This window comes from Anopheles marshallii, chromosome 3, assembly GCF_943734725.1.
Source record: "Anopheles marshallii chromosome 3, idAnoMarsDA_429_01, whole genome shotgun sequence".
Classification (NCBI taxonomy): domain Eukaryota; kingdom Metazoa; phylum Arthropoda; class Insecta; order Diptera; family Culicidae; genus Anopheles; species Anopheles marshallii.
Window position 1 is genome coordinate 32,960,061 of NC_071327.1, and position 19,176 is coordinate 32,979,236.

The 19,176-nt window shown below is 42.9% G+C and overlaps 1 protein-coding gene across 1 annotated transcript in view; it reads right to left on the reverse strand.

The window, feature by feature from the left end:
• The window catches only part of LOC128715292 (protein apterous-like), a 57,029-nt gene that overhangs the window by 28,057 nt on the left and 9,796 nt on the right, over positions 1–19,176 (reverse strand). Inside the window, exons 2-4 of the mRNA XM_053810174.1 lie at positions 17,342–17,541; positions 17,065–17,272; positions 15,208–15,347 (exon numbers count right to left, since the gene is read on the reverse strand). Coding sequence (XP_053666149.1) covers positions 15,208–15,347; positions 17,065–17,272; positions 17,342–17,541 — 548 coding nt within the window. The remainder of the gene's footprint in view (positions 1–15,207; positions 15,348–17,064; positions 17,273–17,341; positions 17,542–19,176) is intronic.

Sequence of the window (19,176 nt, forward strand, 5' to 3'; positions counted from 1 at the left end):
GCAAAAAAAAGAGTTCAACCTGCGTCAAATACTTGTTATAGCGCCGGGCCAACCGTAGAACAGCAAGTGCGACACATACCGAACTACGGCACGACGACGGCGACGACGACGTTAACAGGATTGAAAGATTTAACCTGCAAGATTCGAAAAACCGCTCATCTGCACCTGTACCGAGCGGTCTGCTAATCTTGAACCGTGCTCAAAGCCAACAACCGACCCCGAGGGTGGCTGAGCGGAGACCCACAACGAGGAAAATGATATTTAAATCAAGATAAATTAAATTTATCTAACTCTTTTATTTATATCCCATGTAGCTACACATGTTCGAAGATTGTGGCCCGGGATAGGGCGAAACGCGTTTCTTGCTGCCTTTCGCGGCGAGAGTGCAGGGTCGAAGCGTGTTACCGTGTCGCCTGCATGCGGGGACGCGCGATATTCAAGATGCTTTTTGGAAGATAAAATATGAACACCGCACAGAACAGTTCTTCTGGGCGGCATGGGGCTATAACCTTTTACCTGGTAAAAGTTGTGCCCACATTTTCACGTTCACTCTCGGCACCGCGAGTCCGTGGGTACTCGACGGGGAACGTCTTTTTCTATAGTGCCCGAACCCCGTTACATCCAGCAAACCTTCTCGGACAGTGGGTAGCAAAATACGCTTCGCAGCAGTAGGAACCATTGTCTGCCGTGACCTGTGACGGACCGGATGACAGGTTCTCCCCGGTGGTGGATACATGCGGCCACCATCGCCACCGTTAAAACGTTTAGCATAAACAGCAAGCCGCGTTTAGAGAAGACGAAATGCTCTCGCACCCTCCGGGAGTCATCCAGAAGCAGTCAACCGGAGCAGTTCCTAAGCGGTCGCTTCGAAGATATGCGCGCGCACATCTTTGTACATCTTCATTGCGCTGGAACATTGGGTGGGTGCGCACGCGAACGCAAACAACCTAAAGGCGCACAGACGTACCACCAACTCGGGGGTGCCACCATTTGGCACAAAACGTTGTATTTAAAATCAATAATAAAATACCCCTGCACAGCCGTAAAACTGTTCGCTCGCAGCTTGTACCCTGGCAATGGTGGCGCTCTGTAACTTTTGTGGCGTTTTGGGACGGGTAAAAAAGAAACCAACGCTCTGCTCTACACTTCTTGCTTGGGTATGTTTTCGTTTATGATAATTCGCTCACTGTTTGAATTTCAAAGCAGCAAAACTATTAAACCACAAGCTCAGACAGTGAGAAAACCGTACGCGGCTGAAGAAAGAACGCTCTCCAAGGCGTAGTCTTCTAAACCCCCAGCAGCGGTTGGGACAGAGCGTCACCGGTTCAGACACGAGCGTACAAAGGGAACGATCATGAATGAACCTTTTATTCCTAACCCCACGTGCAGCATCTTTTTTGCAGTTGGCGTAGTAGTTTTATTTCATGCATTGAAATGAACCGAATTGGAGTAAAACCCAGTTACTAAAACGCATCGTAGTAATATTTCACCAACTCATTCACGACCTCGATCCCGGGTCGTGTAACTGTGTCTGACGTTTGGCAAGTTGCCAGCAATTTCAAGCAAGAATAAAAAAAACATCGGAAGCATTTATGAAGCAACGAATGCGGGACGCTACCGACGCACAGCTGGGAAAAGGCCATAAACGCTCCCCGGAAGCGTGTAAGTTTGCCGAAAAGAAAATGCATTGTATTCGTGCTGGAAGAAAAACGAGGTTTATCGTCATGGGGTTTCGAGCAAATCTCGTTCTGTACACACGGTTAAACAAGAGGTTGAAATTAATAAGCTCTCATGTAAGTTTGCGAACTTCACTAAGCGAGTAAACTACATTTTGGCGGTAAAAAATCAAGGAGTTACTTGTTTGAACGTAACGAGCTGCTATGGATTTCAGGTTTACCAGACCACAGGTCGAAGGATGAAGAATGTAAACAATCCAGGGTTCATCAAGATATGTACATGGAGATGGGCTTCAATCTAGCGTCCGATAGGCAACATCTCCACAACTCTTGGATCATTTTCCAAAAAATACTGAGATAGCACAGGTTTGAACAAGCCGCGGAAAACCTTGGGTTGGATATTGACGGCACAAAACGAAAATGATGATGAAACTATCAGTGGTCTTGTTAACAAATCCGCACCGAAACAAGGGTCCTATACTGAAAGGTGATCGAATTTGTGGTCAGAAGATCCTATCGATAAAAACAACGTTGTTGGGAAATACCCTAGAGTGCCCGCTCTCCAGGCTCTAGGCTCTCAACCGATGATTCTATAGTCTGAAGAACTCTAATTTTGCAACAAACTAGACTCAACAGGTTCTGGTGGGTTGATCTTGTTATTCAAATAACACCAGGCGACCTAGCTTGTAAAGTTGCCAAAGAACAAACAAGGCGTGAGAGTCCCAAATTGAATTAGAAAGAATGATATTCAGTCATCCTCCAGAAAATCCACACTACCAGAATGGCACACGACTAATTAACAAAAAATGACATCACCATGCTCACCATACAATTTAATTTAATTATGAATTAAGATTTACCGCAAAACATTTACGCCCGTACACACAGCATTCGTAAATATGCAACTAAATACTCCACTATTGTGTCAATTTCACGCTAGATGTCATGTTAATACTCCGAATCGAGTAAGTGCCAACATGAAGTGCTCTTTCAGCATTCCGAAATTTTCTTGGGAGTAACGGTTGTTCTCAACTGCTGGAGGGTCGATCTCCACCATACGAATGGATGTGTCAGGAGGAACGTTGCACTCGCTTTACGCTTGATCAAACCCGGTGCACGGTGCCAACCACTACCGTGTATCAACCTCGGGAATGTCGGTTAGTAATTGAACAATTACCGGAGCAAATAAATGAAACCTAATGAAATAATTGCTCCCAGTCGGCAGGTCAGGTAAGTGCCGCATGCAACGCTACTAGCACTGGCAGCCCGATAATTGGTGCATAGTGTCAAAGGCCCTTCACCTGGTTCATTGCTGGTTGGTTGAGAAGATCAACCGTAACCCTGGAAGAGAGAACATTGGAACAGTTTCCAGCTGTATGAAATGTCAAGGTCATGCAGAGCGTACACAGTAACGACATGGTACTAGTAAGCTGTTGAACTTTAGTTGGAAATTGGTTCAAAATTATCCATTTGCGTTTTTGGAAATGATCGGCCGCTGTTTTATGGAGGCAAATTTTCCCTTATGATCGAAGCTTCCTTCTGTTCTAGTTATGCATAGTAGTCGCAAAATCATGGAGAATAGAAGGAAGTAGTCATTAATGTGTTAATTTAAATACAAATTAAGTTCGCCTATTTCCGTTTTACGTTTCACTGCATTTTTAGCCTTCTGGATACCAACATTCAAAGAAGCTTTAGCGCGAGCTCAACTTTATCTAACAACATTTGCAACCCGCGAAAAAAAACAACCGTTACATCTTCAATCAGTCACTTTACCGAAATATTTATTTAACACCTACCGTGCTGGCAGCCATGAACAACCGAGCTGTCAAATAAAATTTGCAATCACGGCTAATTGGAATTTGTATCAAACGAACACTTAACCTAATTCATGCCGCTCCAATTTTGGCAGTATTCCAGCCAGCCCGCTTTGTGGCTTTTGGCAATTCTATCTATAATTAATCACTCCCATTAAGCGTAATGGTTATCGCCTGGCCTATGTGGAGAGCACATCGACAGGTCTTGGGTGTTACGCTGGGGTTGTCTTTTTGTTTTCCACGGTTCACATCCGGCTATCAGTAGCCACGCACAGAGACCTCGGTGCTAGGAGCCCCCAAATCTTAATTGGTCTCGAAATTAGCTAATCGACACCGAACTCCAACGGTACAGGCGAATGGTAACGAATTCACCGAATCCGGCTCTGGGCTCCGTGAATAGGTAATCGGTGGGGTCATGAATACTTATCAGCCAGATGAAATGCGCATCTCCTGCAACCCAGAAGCAAGCCTTCGAAAATCGGTCGGCTTGACAACTTTACTTCGGCGCCGGAGGTTCGAGGGTGCGTGTGTGCGTTCCCTTCAAGGCGCCTGTCAACTGTTATCATTTTGGCACTCAACCGTAGTCGTGCCGTGCGAGGATCGTCCGTTGTCTTCTTCTACGGCCGGTCAGGCGTGAAAGTCACGCGCCAAGCGTTGATTGGATGTCACTGGACGAGTAATTAGTGCAGTAATTTATGAGATCTCGATTCACGCCGGGGTCTCGCGGATCGATCGAAGTCTGAAGCGTTTGGCTCTCAACGCGCAAAGGCACTCGACTGGGAGCTTCCGAGTGCAATTTTTCATTCCATTCTCGGGTCGACAATGGTATGGCAAACCGAGACCAGGGCTAGACCGCTCTAGATTCAACCACACCGCCGTCCATTCGAGCGTCGCTTCACCTAATCGCGACGAGGAAATCAGAAAATAACAAATATTAATAACAAACAAAAAGCCACCACCAGCGCCGGTACGCAACCGTTGGTAGGTTCTCCGTCGCTTTAATTACCTTTAGATCGCGGGAACGAGAAAGTAGCGGACACTCGGGGGAACGTACCGCGAACAAATAATAACACAGCTAATGCTTTAATAACAACAAACAACAATCTGTCGCACCCGCGGACCGTGTCGTGCCCGTCCACCGGGTGTCCACTGTGTACATATAATCAAATTTGTCACCCTAATTATCACATCGTAGCACGCGCGGGCTACAGCATACCAGCCCGCATATCCAGCCAGACACGGAACAACCAACCTGCGCGGCCAAGCTCCAGGAAGAAGTAAAAAAAAATCTCGGTGAAAATTATGTGCCAATTGGCCCACCCCGGTGGTTTCATTCCCGAAGCACAATGATTATCGCGCCTGATGATGATGGTTATGAGATCGTTCGCCGGGCTGTAATGATTCCCGCGGTACCCGATGTTGATTAAGTGAAACCACATCACTGGGCCTTGGGGCTACTGGAAGATCGCATTCCTACTGGCGAGAAATTATTATTCCCGCTAGAAAGGTTTTCCTTCGTTTATTACCACTCTCAAGTTAGCGCAGCACCAGACAGGTACACTCGTTATGATTATTTGATAAGTAAAGCATGATTATGAAGCTCCGATAACAGTGAACTCCACGTCCGTTTGTCAGGATTAACGAGAAAAGTTTATTCGCCCTCACAGGAATTGAAGGGTACCGGATGGGGCTTTAAAGGTTGATAAAACGACCAGAGGCCGGGCAAAGCAAACGGAACAAGATCGATGCGTTTTGATTGAGCACTGGCACAGGCTAACATTAAGACAGAGGACTCAGGTGCTTCCTTCTTGTGTCGGATAAATTGACCCGATAAGCGCCAAATAACGTGCTCGAAAAATATGTGATGAATTCATTCCAATTCTAACGAGCACACGTGGTGGTGGTTGATGATCTCGCTGATGCCTCAACTAACAACTCAATGTCTCAGATAGTGTATCATCATCCATTCTTAACGGCAGCTCGGAATGGTGCGTTTTCCAGCGGTGTAATTATCTCATAATCATAAACAAATCATAAACAATAATTTTTAAATATTATACTTGCTGTTGTACAGTACGTAGCTAGATCTTCCCGAAACGATATAGCATTATGCTTTAATTATTTTAATAACCGAACCTTTTTTTTTGCTCTCCTTAACGCTACCATTTCTAAGCGAGTGCAACGAACCACAGGTGTAATTAATTTTCGTATTATTCTCGCCGACAAATGAACGCTTTCTTCGGCTCCACCGCAAGCGACGCGAGTGACCGAAAACCGATACCGAACCATCGTCAAGATGCACCGAAACCGATAACGCTTGCTGCCGTCTTCGGGGAGTTTCTTATTTTAAGACACCGAGCGGGGAGAAAATTGGGATCTCTGGAATTTATCTGGGCCTCTGTTGCAAGTGCAGCAGAAATGTTCTGCTTGCGTACTGCACTACCGCCACAGGAACGGTTGTTTTATGCTTCTATTATTTTCGGGATCTTTGCTTCCCAACTCAGTAGCGGCAACGTGTTTATCCCGCCTCTGGGGGAGAATTTTCCCAGGTGGAGTGGAGTAAGCCCATGAATTATGGAAACCAACCAAGGGGCACCCTCTCTGGCAGAAGGGCGGTCCCATCGATCTATCGATGTCCGGAGATGATCCGTCCCAGTCGGCAAACCCATGCCCACACATACAAACAGGAAGCTTTCCGTCACGAGTGCATACGAGAGTTCCCGTCCCGGTAGTGTAATGGTAGTCGAAGAATGTCTAATTGCTGCATTAAAATGCAATCGCAAGATACCGGGCGGCCAGGGCCTGTAGTAAGCCGCTTGCTGAATTATGTATTTATAGCTTGTTAGACCACGATCTTAACGACTCGTTTTACTCCCTTTAATGGTCATTCATCCCACGTGTGTCCACACCGGAGGGCGAGCGGCAAACTATGTTGATTGGTTGGCGCGTTCCGACCAGCCGGTTCAGACTCACCTCCAGCCCACACCGTTAATGAGCATCCAATCGAACGAACGCACGAGGCTCGGTGACTTTGGAAGCTAATCTCAATGAAATGCACTTCGGCACCGATACTGACTGGGAGACAGAGAGCTTTTGTTATTGTTGTTTTCGAGCGGATATAAATTAAATGCACCCTCAGCGCAGGTTGGAATCTAAGCCACCCAAAAAAAAAAGGGAAGACCGTACCGCAAGAACGCGATATCAATTTTAATAGCTATTTTATTGTTGTACTTTCGGAGGTTAAGCGATTTGAAATTGTAATTTCTACATCACTGGGCTGCCCTCGTTGCTTATCGCGCGCCTGGAAGGCCTTCGTCTTCCGTTTCGCTTTATAAAAAAATACCAACTAAATGGCCTTTATTGGATAAACATTGTTCCCGGAGCTTCCGGTGTTGATTGTTGGTTCTGTAACTTAGTTTTAGTTCACTCGGTTTCACATCGGACAAAACAAAAAAAACGACTCCATTTAAATGGCTGTATTTTCATTTCGGTACAAATGAGCAAATGAAATTAAAGCACATCTTAATCGAATGGTAGTACAATTGAAATGTATCAGAAATTTGGAGTCAGCTACAGAATGATTTGTGAAGATGCTAAGAAGAAAAAAGGCTACCGACATATATTTTCTTTAATAAGTGTATGTTTGATTAATATTAATACAGTTTTGATAGTTATAATTTCTCACATTTGCAATACAAAATTTGATAAATCAATGTTCATGACATAATAATAATCTTAAAGGTGAGATGTACAGACTGTAAGAAGATTATATTATATCCGACGAATTTTAGGAATCAAAAAACATAACATTGTTTAAAAAAAACCGCGTTCAAACATTGAAAATAAGCGTTTTGCAAGTGGATAAGTACGCTTTTAGATATGTGATATGAGAGCTAATGTCAGGCAGACATGTCGGTCGGTGATTTTCGTATATCTCCCCTGCAACAAGATAATATTTAATTTGAATTATTTTTAATTTAATGCTGGACAGATAATATATTTCTTTACAAATGTCAATCTTTAGAACGGCATATTAACCAGCTCGCTCGAAACAAACAGTAGACTCTGCTCCTGGCTTAACCCATTTCGCAACACCTTTTGAATGCGTTAGTAGCGTTTCAAATTTTAACGCCCTGCAACAGTGGTGTATTATTTATGAGGTTTCACCCCCAAAAAACAGCAGTTGAATTTACAAAACAACTGTCCGAGTTCTTCCATCTTCATCATAGCAAATAGCAAAACAAACGGAATTTATGCGACCGCGCTGAAGGAAAGAATGGAATTCATGTCAATATCAATTTAGCTTGTAGCCTGTTGCTTGTTGCGAAACATCCGTACATTTCTATTCGGAAGTTGCTACTGGTTTCTAGTTTGTTATCTTAAACATCTTCTCTGTTTTGCTTTATGCAACATTTTGTGTAGTTAATTCTGTTGTGCGTGCTTAATATTAATAATCATCACAAAACATCAAACGGAAGCAGCAGAATACACAAGAGCGCGACCTTCTTTTCCAGTGTGGTCTAGTGAGGTCGTCTCACCTAATGGTCGTTGGCTGGAAGGAAAGATGCTTAGTGAAATGGGCTCACATTATAATTCAAATCCACAACAGAATATATGAAACGTGTCACACATATCATTACCATCGTTAAAACTTGAAATGAATAGTGCAGTGGTTGTAACACTCGCACATACAGATCTCGTTTGCCACGTTAGTGACAATAAAATATTAATATTATGTTACCCAACTCGCACATTACCGTACCGTTGTTGATTGTTTTAAATCGGCTCAAAATATCTCTCAAGATCATCGTCGAATTAGTGAAACAAAGCACAACAACTATTAACGAACAGCGGATGGGACGTGACATAATGATCATGTCCACCTGTATCCGCCATGTTTCACCGTTAAATCATTGCTTCCGCTTCTGTGCGAAGTAGCAAACGAGGCGTGATTTTTCTAATATTTCGGTTTTGTTGTACGTTTTTTCTGTTATACTTTCGATCAATGGCTGACAAAACAGTGGCTGGTCAAAATAATACAGTGGCGTACGACCGGTAGCTAACTTCGGTGCTCGGTGTAGCGGCTGGTTTCGTGCTAGAAAATTAATAATCCACCCCAAGAGTAGACTCACTAAGCGGCCCGGTCGCAGCCGCAAAAAAAAACACCAAAATCTACCACCCCATAACCGCACCACCATCGGGGAAAAGGGACGTCTAATGGGCGTAAGAAATAGTTTTCTTACAGTTCAGTGCACCAGAAAATCACTTAATCGTGCGTCCGTGCTCGCTGCTCCGCATGTTCGTTGTCGGTTAAATGAAAAGAAAGAAGAAGAGTAAGAAGAGCGAAAGAAATAGGAGGGAGCAGAAAATGAATGTTTCCAAAAAAACGGCCAAACATCACGCCCGAACGCAATAGAGAACCATTCGAAAACTATGGCATGATGAATGGCCATATACCGAAACCATTTGTTTCCAATTTGCACTGGAATTGCGTTAACGGGTGTCAGCGTTTGTTGGCCGCAGTATGTGTTTGCCGAAATGTTTCTCGGATGGAAATTGCACCTTTTTTAACCTGCGTTTGAATAATTGCCTCAGAAAAAAGGTATCGTTGAAATAGCTACCGAAGTACGGAAGGATTATGCCATTTCGTAGGAGAAAACCCTTTCCAACCTCTATAACCAGACCACACCCTAGAGGGTGGATCTGAGGGATATCTGTTGGTTAACGTTAAGTTCGGTATGCATCTTTTAAAATTTGAATTTACAAATTTTAGACACCTTCGTTAGCATGTCGTTAGTATTCGGAAATAGAAATCGTTTGAATATTTCAACACCTCACACGTAGCGTCGAAAATATCTGCTTGAAATAAGAAAGCGTTTCATGCCCAACTGGGTTGAATAAGATTAATGTATAAAAAGCGTTATTTTAGCCGAAGTTTTTCTGATCGTCTGATATTTTCCTTTCTTAGTTGCAGTCAAAATAGTGTTAAAACAAATTATTTAACGATGAACATGTTCATGATCAGCTCTGCGACATAGCACGATTTTCTGAGCATTGAATCTTTCACAATTCCAACAACAGCACCCCAATGCAGTGACCCACAGAACACTGATAACAAGCGATAATAAGTGCATTTACGCGACGCAGCGACTAATTGCGGCTCATTACAAATTAATCTGCCCTCTCGAGGGATCCCGACTATAACTGTCAGTCAAAACATCGCCCTCGAATCGAACTATGGATCAAGAATCTCATTTAGTTTACTGTTACCATCGGTATGATTGACAGTTCCGGCGTCTATCGCATGTTAAACACAAATTGTTCAGACAAGCGACACGACCTGGAACAATTGCATCGATTCATTTCAGTAGTGCACTCACCAGACAAAGCTGATACATTGCCGACACTCAGCCCAAGTTGGTGTTTGATGGCGTGCTTTCCTCGCTGATTTGATAGCACAACAGATAAAGCCTTTCGACTGCATTCTTTTAGTGCAGTGCATTAGAATGCACTCCGAATGCATTAATGAGCAGTTTCACCACCCGGTGCGGGGACTGTTTTATTACACTCTCCAAACAGGTCGTGTTGACATAAATTCCCATATTCACAAGCGCTCGAAATATAAACGAGTGCGACAAAACCAGTCCACCAGTGATTTGGAACCGATCGCCATAAAACAACCCACCTTTAATACGATCGCACAACACATCTTGTCCCGGACACCGAATCGCACCTACTCCATAAGCGATCGAACGATCTCATTTAAATACGATCGATGAATACTCTGAGCCGATCGGAGGAAAAGTCGTTAAATTTTCTTGGCGCCATGCAAACATGCGTCCCAAACCATTCTGTGATTAATGCAGTAGTTTTTGGTGGGAACAAGTCGAAAGGTTGCACCCTGAAAGCCACGTATTTCACGGTCTTTTCCTGGTTTGATTACGACTTTAGGCGGACGTTGCCAACCAAAATGAAAACCGAACTTGATCAACAATAGAATAAATCATTATCACCCCAGTGCTAAATGGCTATTAAAATTACGGTACTATTACAAAAGGACCTTTTTGGAGCTCCCGGTAAAAGAATACCCACTCGAAATGAAGTCATGACGTGTGGCTTTTTCTTTTGTCCACATTCGGAAGGATCGCTCATCATCGTGTACAAAAAAAAAACGTCAAAGCAACATGCTCTGAGAACTCAATCGTAACGTGCCCTCCTATTGTTCAAAATCATTTATGTGAGCGTATGTGAGAAGAAGAGCTCTCTGCTTGTGCCTTTAACAGGGCGCCACAGTGCAAGAAGGTCACCATCAGCAGTAGGGCCCATTATATTTTCCCCTTAGTTTTGATAAATGAAACATAAATTATCGACCACCGCGGGTTTGCTCGGTAGGGTGCGATCCTACGCACGCAGATACCGGAAGGCGGATAGCAACAAAACACAAAACACTAGAAACGGGTCATAGAATACCCTTCGCCCTAGCAACAACTGGAAACACAGCGGAATGTGCCACAGGACATGCCGGGACAGGTGCATGCCTTTACCTGGGGTGGTTTCTTACACCAGTATTGAAATCGTAACGCATCGGAGCGTATAGAAATGGCCTAGAAAAATAGGTGAACTAGGTTCATCTCCAGTTGCCTAGGCCAGATCGTCGACCGATAGCGAAAGATAGCACCGCCGCAGGAGCCACAGCGCATCGAAACGATCTGTTAAGGTCCTGGGTAAGTGAACGGACGCGAAAGCGAACACGCAACCGTGGTGTCATAAATTATTTAAAAATGACAGTAACCGGTGGATGAATTATAATGTCATATCAATCGCTACCTCTTGCAAACAGTGACATTCGGTTCACTCAATGCTCGGTGGCGTTTAACAAGGATCTCTTCAGGAATGTTTTCTTCCATTCACTCGATCGTGTACACATCTTTTGCATTCCTTCATAGCCCTTACAGAAAAAGAAACTTGTAACATGTAACAAAACGTATCATTTCTATAGCTACAAAAACTCGCCTTATCAAGGTGCTAATATGTAAAATCGTGTCACGAATATTAAGTTGTACGTTGTACGTCAGTTATAAAACTGGAAGCAAAAAAAACAGAACAAGAAACGGGATTACATCTACTACTCCCATTTACACATCATGTTGCAAGTTCATTTGCAAAAACTCGCTGCTTGCACTTCCAGGGTTTCCATGTTCGATTTAGCATATCTGTTGTAAATTCATATCGTGCGTTTGATGTGCTATTACAAAAGCAATTTATCATTCCTTTTGTATATTATTTTTTTCCTTCTGTGCCATTTTTTGTTTTTGGTATTTGCGTGAGGTTTTACTCCGTTTTTTCTCGCTTGCATTATCATGTTACATTCCGAACAGTCCGGCCGCTACTGCCGGCGAGTAATTTCTTTCCCTTTCTTCCTCTTTCGCACGCTGTACCATCTTCTACTCATGGTGCTCTCATATGCATACCTTTGAATGGCAGTTCATACCGAGTTCTTCATGCGCTGGCTCAACATTGTTGTGCGCGATCCGTGGTATTACACACGCTCTTATCGAACACTGCCGGTGTATCATTTAGGAGGTAAGTATCATTGAGCCAGTGTTACCTCAACACGATAGACGTTGTTCACAAACGCGTGTAATCTGCATTGGGGTGCACGAAGAAAAACAGGGATACGCACAGCAGTGCGCGCATGGTTAAGGAAAACCGCTCCATATCCATACGTTCTCTGCTGAATGTGTTGCTTCAGACGTGTGGTGAAAAAAATACACTCACACATACGGTGCAAAAGCCGATCAATTAATATTTATGATCACCGATCCGCGATCGGTGCTATGTAAAACACGTGTTCGACAGCTATTTAAATTCTGACGCAAAACGCCATGCACGTTGGCGGGTCGGAAGCTAGTGAGATCGTACCCCGATGCTACTATACTCCTCTGTTTAATTTGCAACTCCAACACAACAAACACAGCAGGAAAGCTTTAGCTTAGCTTGCGGAAACAAACGACTACAACGATTCCGCAAGCGAGGAACCCGTTTAACTTTATTCTTTTTTAGCAAAAGATTTTTTAGTACCAACTTCACTAAAATGTGATTAATTTACCAATGATGCTCTTCTGAGGTAGCCCCGTACTAGGTGATAGAACTTCTTGCAACTTCAAACATTTGATGTAAACATTCTCCGCCAGGCCAGTGCATAATGGTGAGAAGTCGTTACGGTTGTCAGCGTTCGGTGTGAGCCATGTTTCATGGCTGGTTTGGTAGAGAAGTTTGTCGGTGTATCATATTTTGCTTTATTTATGAACTGGATTTTAATGTATCGCCACGTTGTACAAATCGCAGCTGACCAGAGTTAACGGGTGATTGTAGAATTGTTTATAATTTTTAATGTGTTAGAAATATATTCATAGCCCAGCTCACTACAGCTCGTACCATACTGCACTAGCCTTGATGATGCTTCATTCACTCGCATATAAAATAAACTTTTCAGAGATTAAAAATAACATCTGCAAACGATCATCATCAGCAATGGAACGTCTTTCCAGTGATAAAAAAAAACGTAAAATCAAACGAAGTCGCGGCTTTCGCGTACCGGATTCATTTTACACTCCCGAAAACCAGATCGTCGATGGGAACCGTGCGCAAAGTGCAATAAAAGTGTAAAGTAATAAATTTCGGCAAAAATTTATTGCCACACTTTCGTCGCCCAATGCCGCAGTTCAGTCCACGGTTGGTACTACCAAGAACTCCCACAGGCAGACGAACGGTCGGTACTGCTGATTGCTATTATTTATGGCACGCACTGCTGATATGGGTAAGAAGACTCAGCCGTGAAAAATCGGAAAGCTAGTATCGCTTCGCAAACAAATTGGAAAGCTCACCGACTGCGATGAGTACAGTTGGTGTCGAATATTTTTCGAAATTTTAATATAAAATATATGTGAATTAGAGACGCTCATGTGTAACGAAAAAATATCACAATGAAGCATCCAAACCCAAGATAAAAAAAACTTTCCATGGGAAGGCACACGATGTCCCTTCATGCGATGTATAATGTGATGGGTTTTATGCTCGCCAATAATATTTTTTACAACCTAATAGTCCTGCCTCGGGCATACTAAACAACGAGCGTAATCGCATGCATCACACATTTCGTCTCAGCCGCGCATCTGACAAATCTTGGCATCTTGCTGTTCTTATCCTGTTATAATGCTATGCTCTTTTGAACAACCGACGCTGATCATTCGCGTCGATCGCGCAAGTTGGCAACATTTTTCCGGGTTATATAATTTTATTTGCGCATCGCTTCCCGGACGAGCTCAACGGTTTTGATCGAATACCCCAAGACGGAAGATTAAAGCGCATCGTCTCGATTGGTCACGGTTTGATGTACGCCGGAACGTGTATTTCTATTTCTTTAACTTTTTTTTTGCTTGATCACATAAGAACTCGTAATATTCTTAGACTGTCGTATTGTCTTCTTGCCATAGGTATGTTTTATTTAAAATGATTTCTAGCCACATGCCGCTTATTTCCCAAGACTTCACCAGACAGTGTGAATTTCGTAAAAAAAAGCACAATAAAATTCTCATCATGTTTTGTCACTACTGGGAAGCAATTGATAATCCCTCACAAACTTCTTCACAATCACAATCGACCCAGTTACCAAGCGTTACAAAAATTGTTTATAAACTTGTTAATTGTTTTGCAAATACTTTGCGACATCCGTTCACCCAACGTCTTTGATGTGGTACAATAATTTACCGTCTTTTGATAGCACCCGCTTGGTTATCTTCAGGAACCGGCTGGGCAATGGTTTTGTTTTTGCAAACCATTCTAACGGAGCGTAGCGCACAAACGCACGAGCGGCAGTGTCGCTGCCCCAAACGATAAGAAACACTGACCACCGGTCATGTGACCCAAACAGACGTCTGTTTCTATTGTCCGTACCGAAAGCGTCTAGCCGGATTGATTCAATTTATTTCACACTTCAATACGCAAGCTATTGCAGCATGCGGCAGAAGATCACCGATCGATAACCTTGGCGGTTCGAGCTGAATAGAAAGGGGTCTTATCACTCGTTCTTTTGCGGTTGCAGCAGTAGAATAGCATTTTTTTTTTCATTTCCTGTAGTTATGTCTCCCGCTGGTTCTTATCTATGACCATAAATCATAGCGTATACCGTGCAAACTTCGCAAAAGAAATAAATCTTACCAAATTTAGACACAGGAAAACATCGAGGATTGAGTAAAAATCTTCCACAAAATTAGTTGCACACTATCAAATGTATTTGTTTATGTGGATCATTTCATCATGTCAACACACGCTTCTTCATTGAGCTGCATTCAAAAGCGACATATCGTTCTTTTAAACTTTTTATGACAAAATTGAGTCTATACTTGGTATCAACGAAACAACATCAAAAAAGTCGTTAGCGAGGACGCGCTCGACCTTGAAACGGTTCGTGACGTAGCATACATCATGCAACGCACGCAGCCCCAAACGCACTGCCAAGTTGAGACCCCCAGGAGGGCCTATTCCTCATCATCATCATCCCCACAGACTAATCCGTCGGACAATTAGACCCACCCTATCGCTTCTGCGATGCGTTACCGTGGGCTGGTAATTTATGCTAAATGCCCATCCCTCTAGCTCCGACTCATCGCCCACTCTCTTCCCCAGTTTTACCCAGCCCGTGGCATCACACTCACCTGTAGTAGTCTGTTTTGCAGTAGATATTGCCATCGCGTGAAAAGCAGGAATTGGCACCTTCGAGGGTTTGCCGGCAGATGCAACATTGTAGACAGCTAGCGTGCCACTTGCGCTCCACAGCTGACAGGTAGAAGCGATCCTGCGAACGAAATTCAACACCAGAAATACATAAGGACAACGGACGGAAAGTGAAAACAATTTTCTCACTAGCAAACACTCTCCCTCGCCGGGCACTCAACTGAAACGTCCGCTAATCAGTCCCAAAACTGCAATAGAAAGATTACGCAATTTTGCCAACACTTTGGCAAAAGTGCATAATTACTGCACTGTCCCTGTAGGTGATCATGCGTGCGCTTGGTGTGCGAAATGTTAGCAGTGAAATGGTTTTTCGTGGTTTAGTTTCAGCACAAGTTTTACTGAACACCCGCTAGCACACGGTAGCATCATTGTATTCAAAATGCAACTCTTTGTTGCTACCGAAAATTGGACACTCACAAATTTTAGCACGCTTACAAAACGCAGCGAGATGGAGGAAAAAACATGCACACAAAAACTGAAATAACCAAACAAAATCGTGCACAAGCTTGCGGCATGCGGATCGGTTTCCCTTTGCAGAACCGACGCCCGAAGTGTAGATTAAAAATTGGTCAATTATCGGCTCTTGACCGGTTGGTTAGTTTGGTATTTTAAACTGAAATAATAAAAGAATTTCAATATTACACTTCGTAATGGTCCGGAAACACCGACCGTATAACCTCAACCACATCCAAATCCTACTGACAGCTGACTGATCCATTCGGGAAAGTTTTCTTTGATGGTAACGTATCAATAACGATACATCTGGGAGGTGTTATGATTTTCAAACCTGATTCGCAACCATCAAAACAATGAATGTGTGCAGAAAAACCGGGCAAATCAATGCAAATGACTGCCGGCCGGTTAATGCGGTTAATTTAATGCAACAGATTTTGCTTCACTGCCGATTTTAGCACTTAATAAATCCATTCGAAAATGAACTCGACACAACAAAAACAGATAATTGATACACAAACAATGATGAAATTAAATTTTGATTCCCATCTTCTTCGACCCTTTTTACTAATTGACGTATGTTTGTCGTTTTGCGTTAGGTTTAATTTGACTTTGTAGCTTGTTTCGCCTCTCTCCATATTCTAACGAGTGCGGTTACGAGATGTATTGAGTTTCGAAGAAGGTATAAAGAAAGAAAAATTAATGGCAAACCACAACCATTGTAACAAGGTGCTGAATGCGAGAAATCCTTCGGAACAGATCGGATCAGATTGACAACAGATGTAGCAGATGTACTGTGTGGTAATGATTGAATTTGAACTGTAAATAATTGCAGTTATGTTAAGAAATGTTAAGATTGTGTGTTTCATAGGGACTCCGAGTACTCACAATTGCTGAGAATGTAAAACCTGATGCGAATTTTATCAATTTGAATTAAACTTTAAACCGAATGAATAATACATTCTTCAAAAGTTCAAACATCTTCACTGCTACTGAGTCATTCGGTTTAAATCAATAATGTCTTTTTTCGACTCGCGAGCAAATGCGAGAAAGATTCTTAGGTGCACAGATAATGTGAAGTATCTTGTATCCTAATATTCATTAAATTTGAATCAGGCTCTAAAATATCACAAGTTCCTATGATGATCTTAAGATATTCATGAATTGAAGAGTCGACTCATGATTCGAAAAACGTCCTGCAGTAGATTCATATGAATGACTATCCTCACCAGAATCATTGAGCACAACACTATTATTGCAAGATATTGAAACGTCGATCGAAGGAATCGTTCTATAATTCCCAGAGAGTGTCAGACTCCACCTACCTGAATCGGCATATCACAGCCCGCACACTCGTCCAGCCCGGTCGGCGGTAACTCGTTGGAAGATTCCGGACTGCTCGGACCGCCCGGTGGTTCCGATTTGAGCTGGATACAGCTATTCAGCACGCTGGAGCTGTCCGAGCAGTCGCTCCGGTTGAGATCGGCATAGTAATTTGGTCTGTCCGCTATCAGCCGATCGGGTGACTCGAAACTGTTTGACAAAAAGAAGATATACAATTATGGTTGCTTGCTACAACACTTGATGCGCGCTGGATCTCACCTGTGGCAGCTGTCCGCGTAAAGATGGTTGACACCTAGCAAACCGTTGCCGCCGGCCACTTTCAGGCTGTGTTCGCACGTATCCGTGCAGGAGATGCAGGTCCGATGGTTGAGGTTGTTGTTGTTGCTGTTGAGCTGGCATGCATTCGACAGGTCCGGGCTTCGCTCTCGCGGCGGGCCCAGAAACCGAGCACTCGGGTGCTGTGGAGTAAAGAGAGCAAACATTCTATTCAAAACTTTTCTTCAATGTTGCATTTTAAGGCAGATTAGCTGCCCAACAAAAAAAATCCAACAGAACAACTAATAAAAAGATAAAAGGGGTAATGCTTAGCCGGGCTTACGTCCGGCTGTCCACTTTGATCTTTGATTATGTCAATTAAGCGTCATATATGCGAAAACAATAAATGTTGGAGCGCATGCATAATGCGTTCCCAAGCAGGACCACCCTTGCTTTGATGAATGTGCGAATTTGAATGAGGGCAGAGTGCAACAAAAGTATCGTCCCTTTTGTATCCTGACTTCTCTTGCGAGGGGAGTTTTGTTTGTGGTTGGTTTTAGTTACGTTGTTTCCTTCTGCTTTAAGAGTTTTTGCATTTTTGCGCACCAATAAAAGGTTTTTAAACCATTTTTTGTTGCCATATTTTTGAACATTTTTGCAAAAAGTGTAAGAAAAATCTTTTGCGCTAAGCTACAAAAAAAGCAGACGATCTGTTCAACCCCAACGCCACCAGACCGTCAACGGCAAACAGAATTAAAATAATTGTACATTTACAAATCCACAACTCAGACAAGCAATACGCAAGGGACCGAGAAAATGTTTTTGCAAATCTGCTGTCCCTTTTTTTTATTTATGCCACCACCTTGAAGGTGATTCATTTTTCTCTTTCACACTTCTCGTCACCCTCCCACCCATTCTTTCTCTACGACCGCTGTAATTCCATTCCCAGTGCGTTGCAAAATGCACACAGAAATGCAGATGCAACTGCACGGACGGAAAATCGGAATCGGAATGAACGAGCTGAAGGTAAAGAAATACAATTGCAGCGCACAGAATAAATATAAGCAAACTGACGCGTCTGGCATCCTTTGCCCTGTCTGCCCATGAGCTGCTGCATTCGATTGGAGATGTATTTTCTTTTCTTTTTTTCCTTGCATACATCGCCTTCGGGGTGTGCTTTCATGCCTTTCATGCACTTTGAAAAGCGTCTGGTTTTTTTTTGGCATTTGTAGATAATATAAAAATTTCATGCTCCAATGAACCTTCTCGTAAACATACACACACACACGGTCTGAACTGTTTATACATTCGCATTCATAATTTTCCGACAGTTCCATTTCGGCTGGTAGGAGAATGAAATCCGAGCGAAACAGAGAATAAAAATGCTACTAAAAGTGTTTGAAGAAACGAATGGAAAACTCGAGACAGGAAAAAATGTACCCCTTTTCCACCGAATTTTGTTAGATAAGATAAGGAAATGATGCCCGTACTATGCTCAAATATGAGGTTTTAAAATTTTCGCCTTAAAGCTACCGAAAATATTTACCGCACTCAACCGTATCATGGTGAAAAGATAGGTCAACTCATAACTTCCAGCGCAAAGTTTCTCCTGACGTTTTTATATTTATTTATACAGAATATAAAATGGTCTTCCCATGTTCTACTTGCAGATGCAAATAAACGTAATGTGTCGGACATGGAAAAAAGAGCCTTGAAATAATGTTTCAAAATAGAACGCAATCAAAGTTTAAAGTGTTCTAAATTCAGCTATCGGCATACAACAAGACACAAATAAAAGACTAAAAAAAAGACAAAACCACACAACACGTGGCGATAGG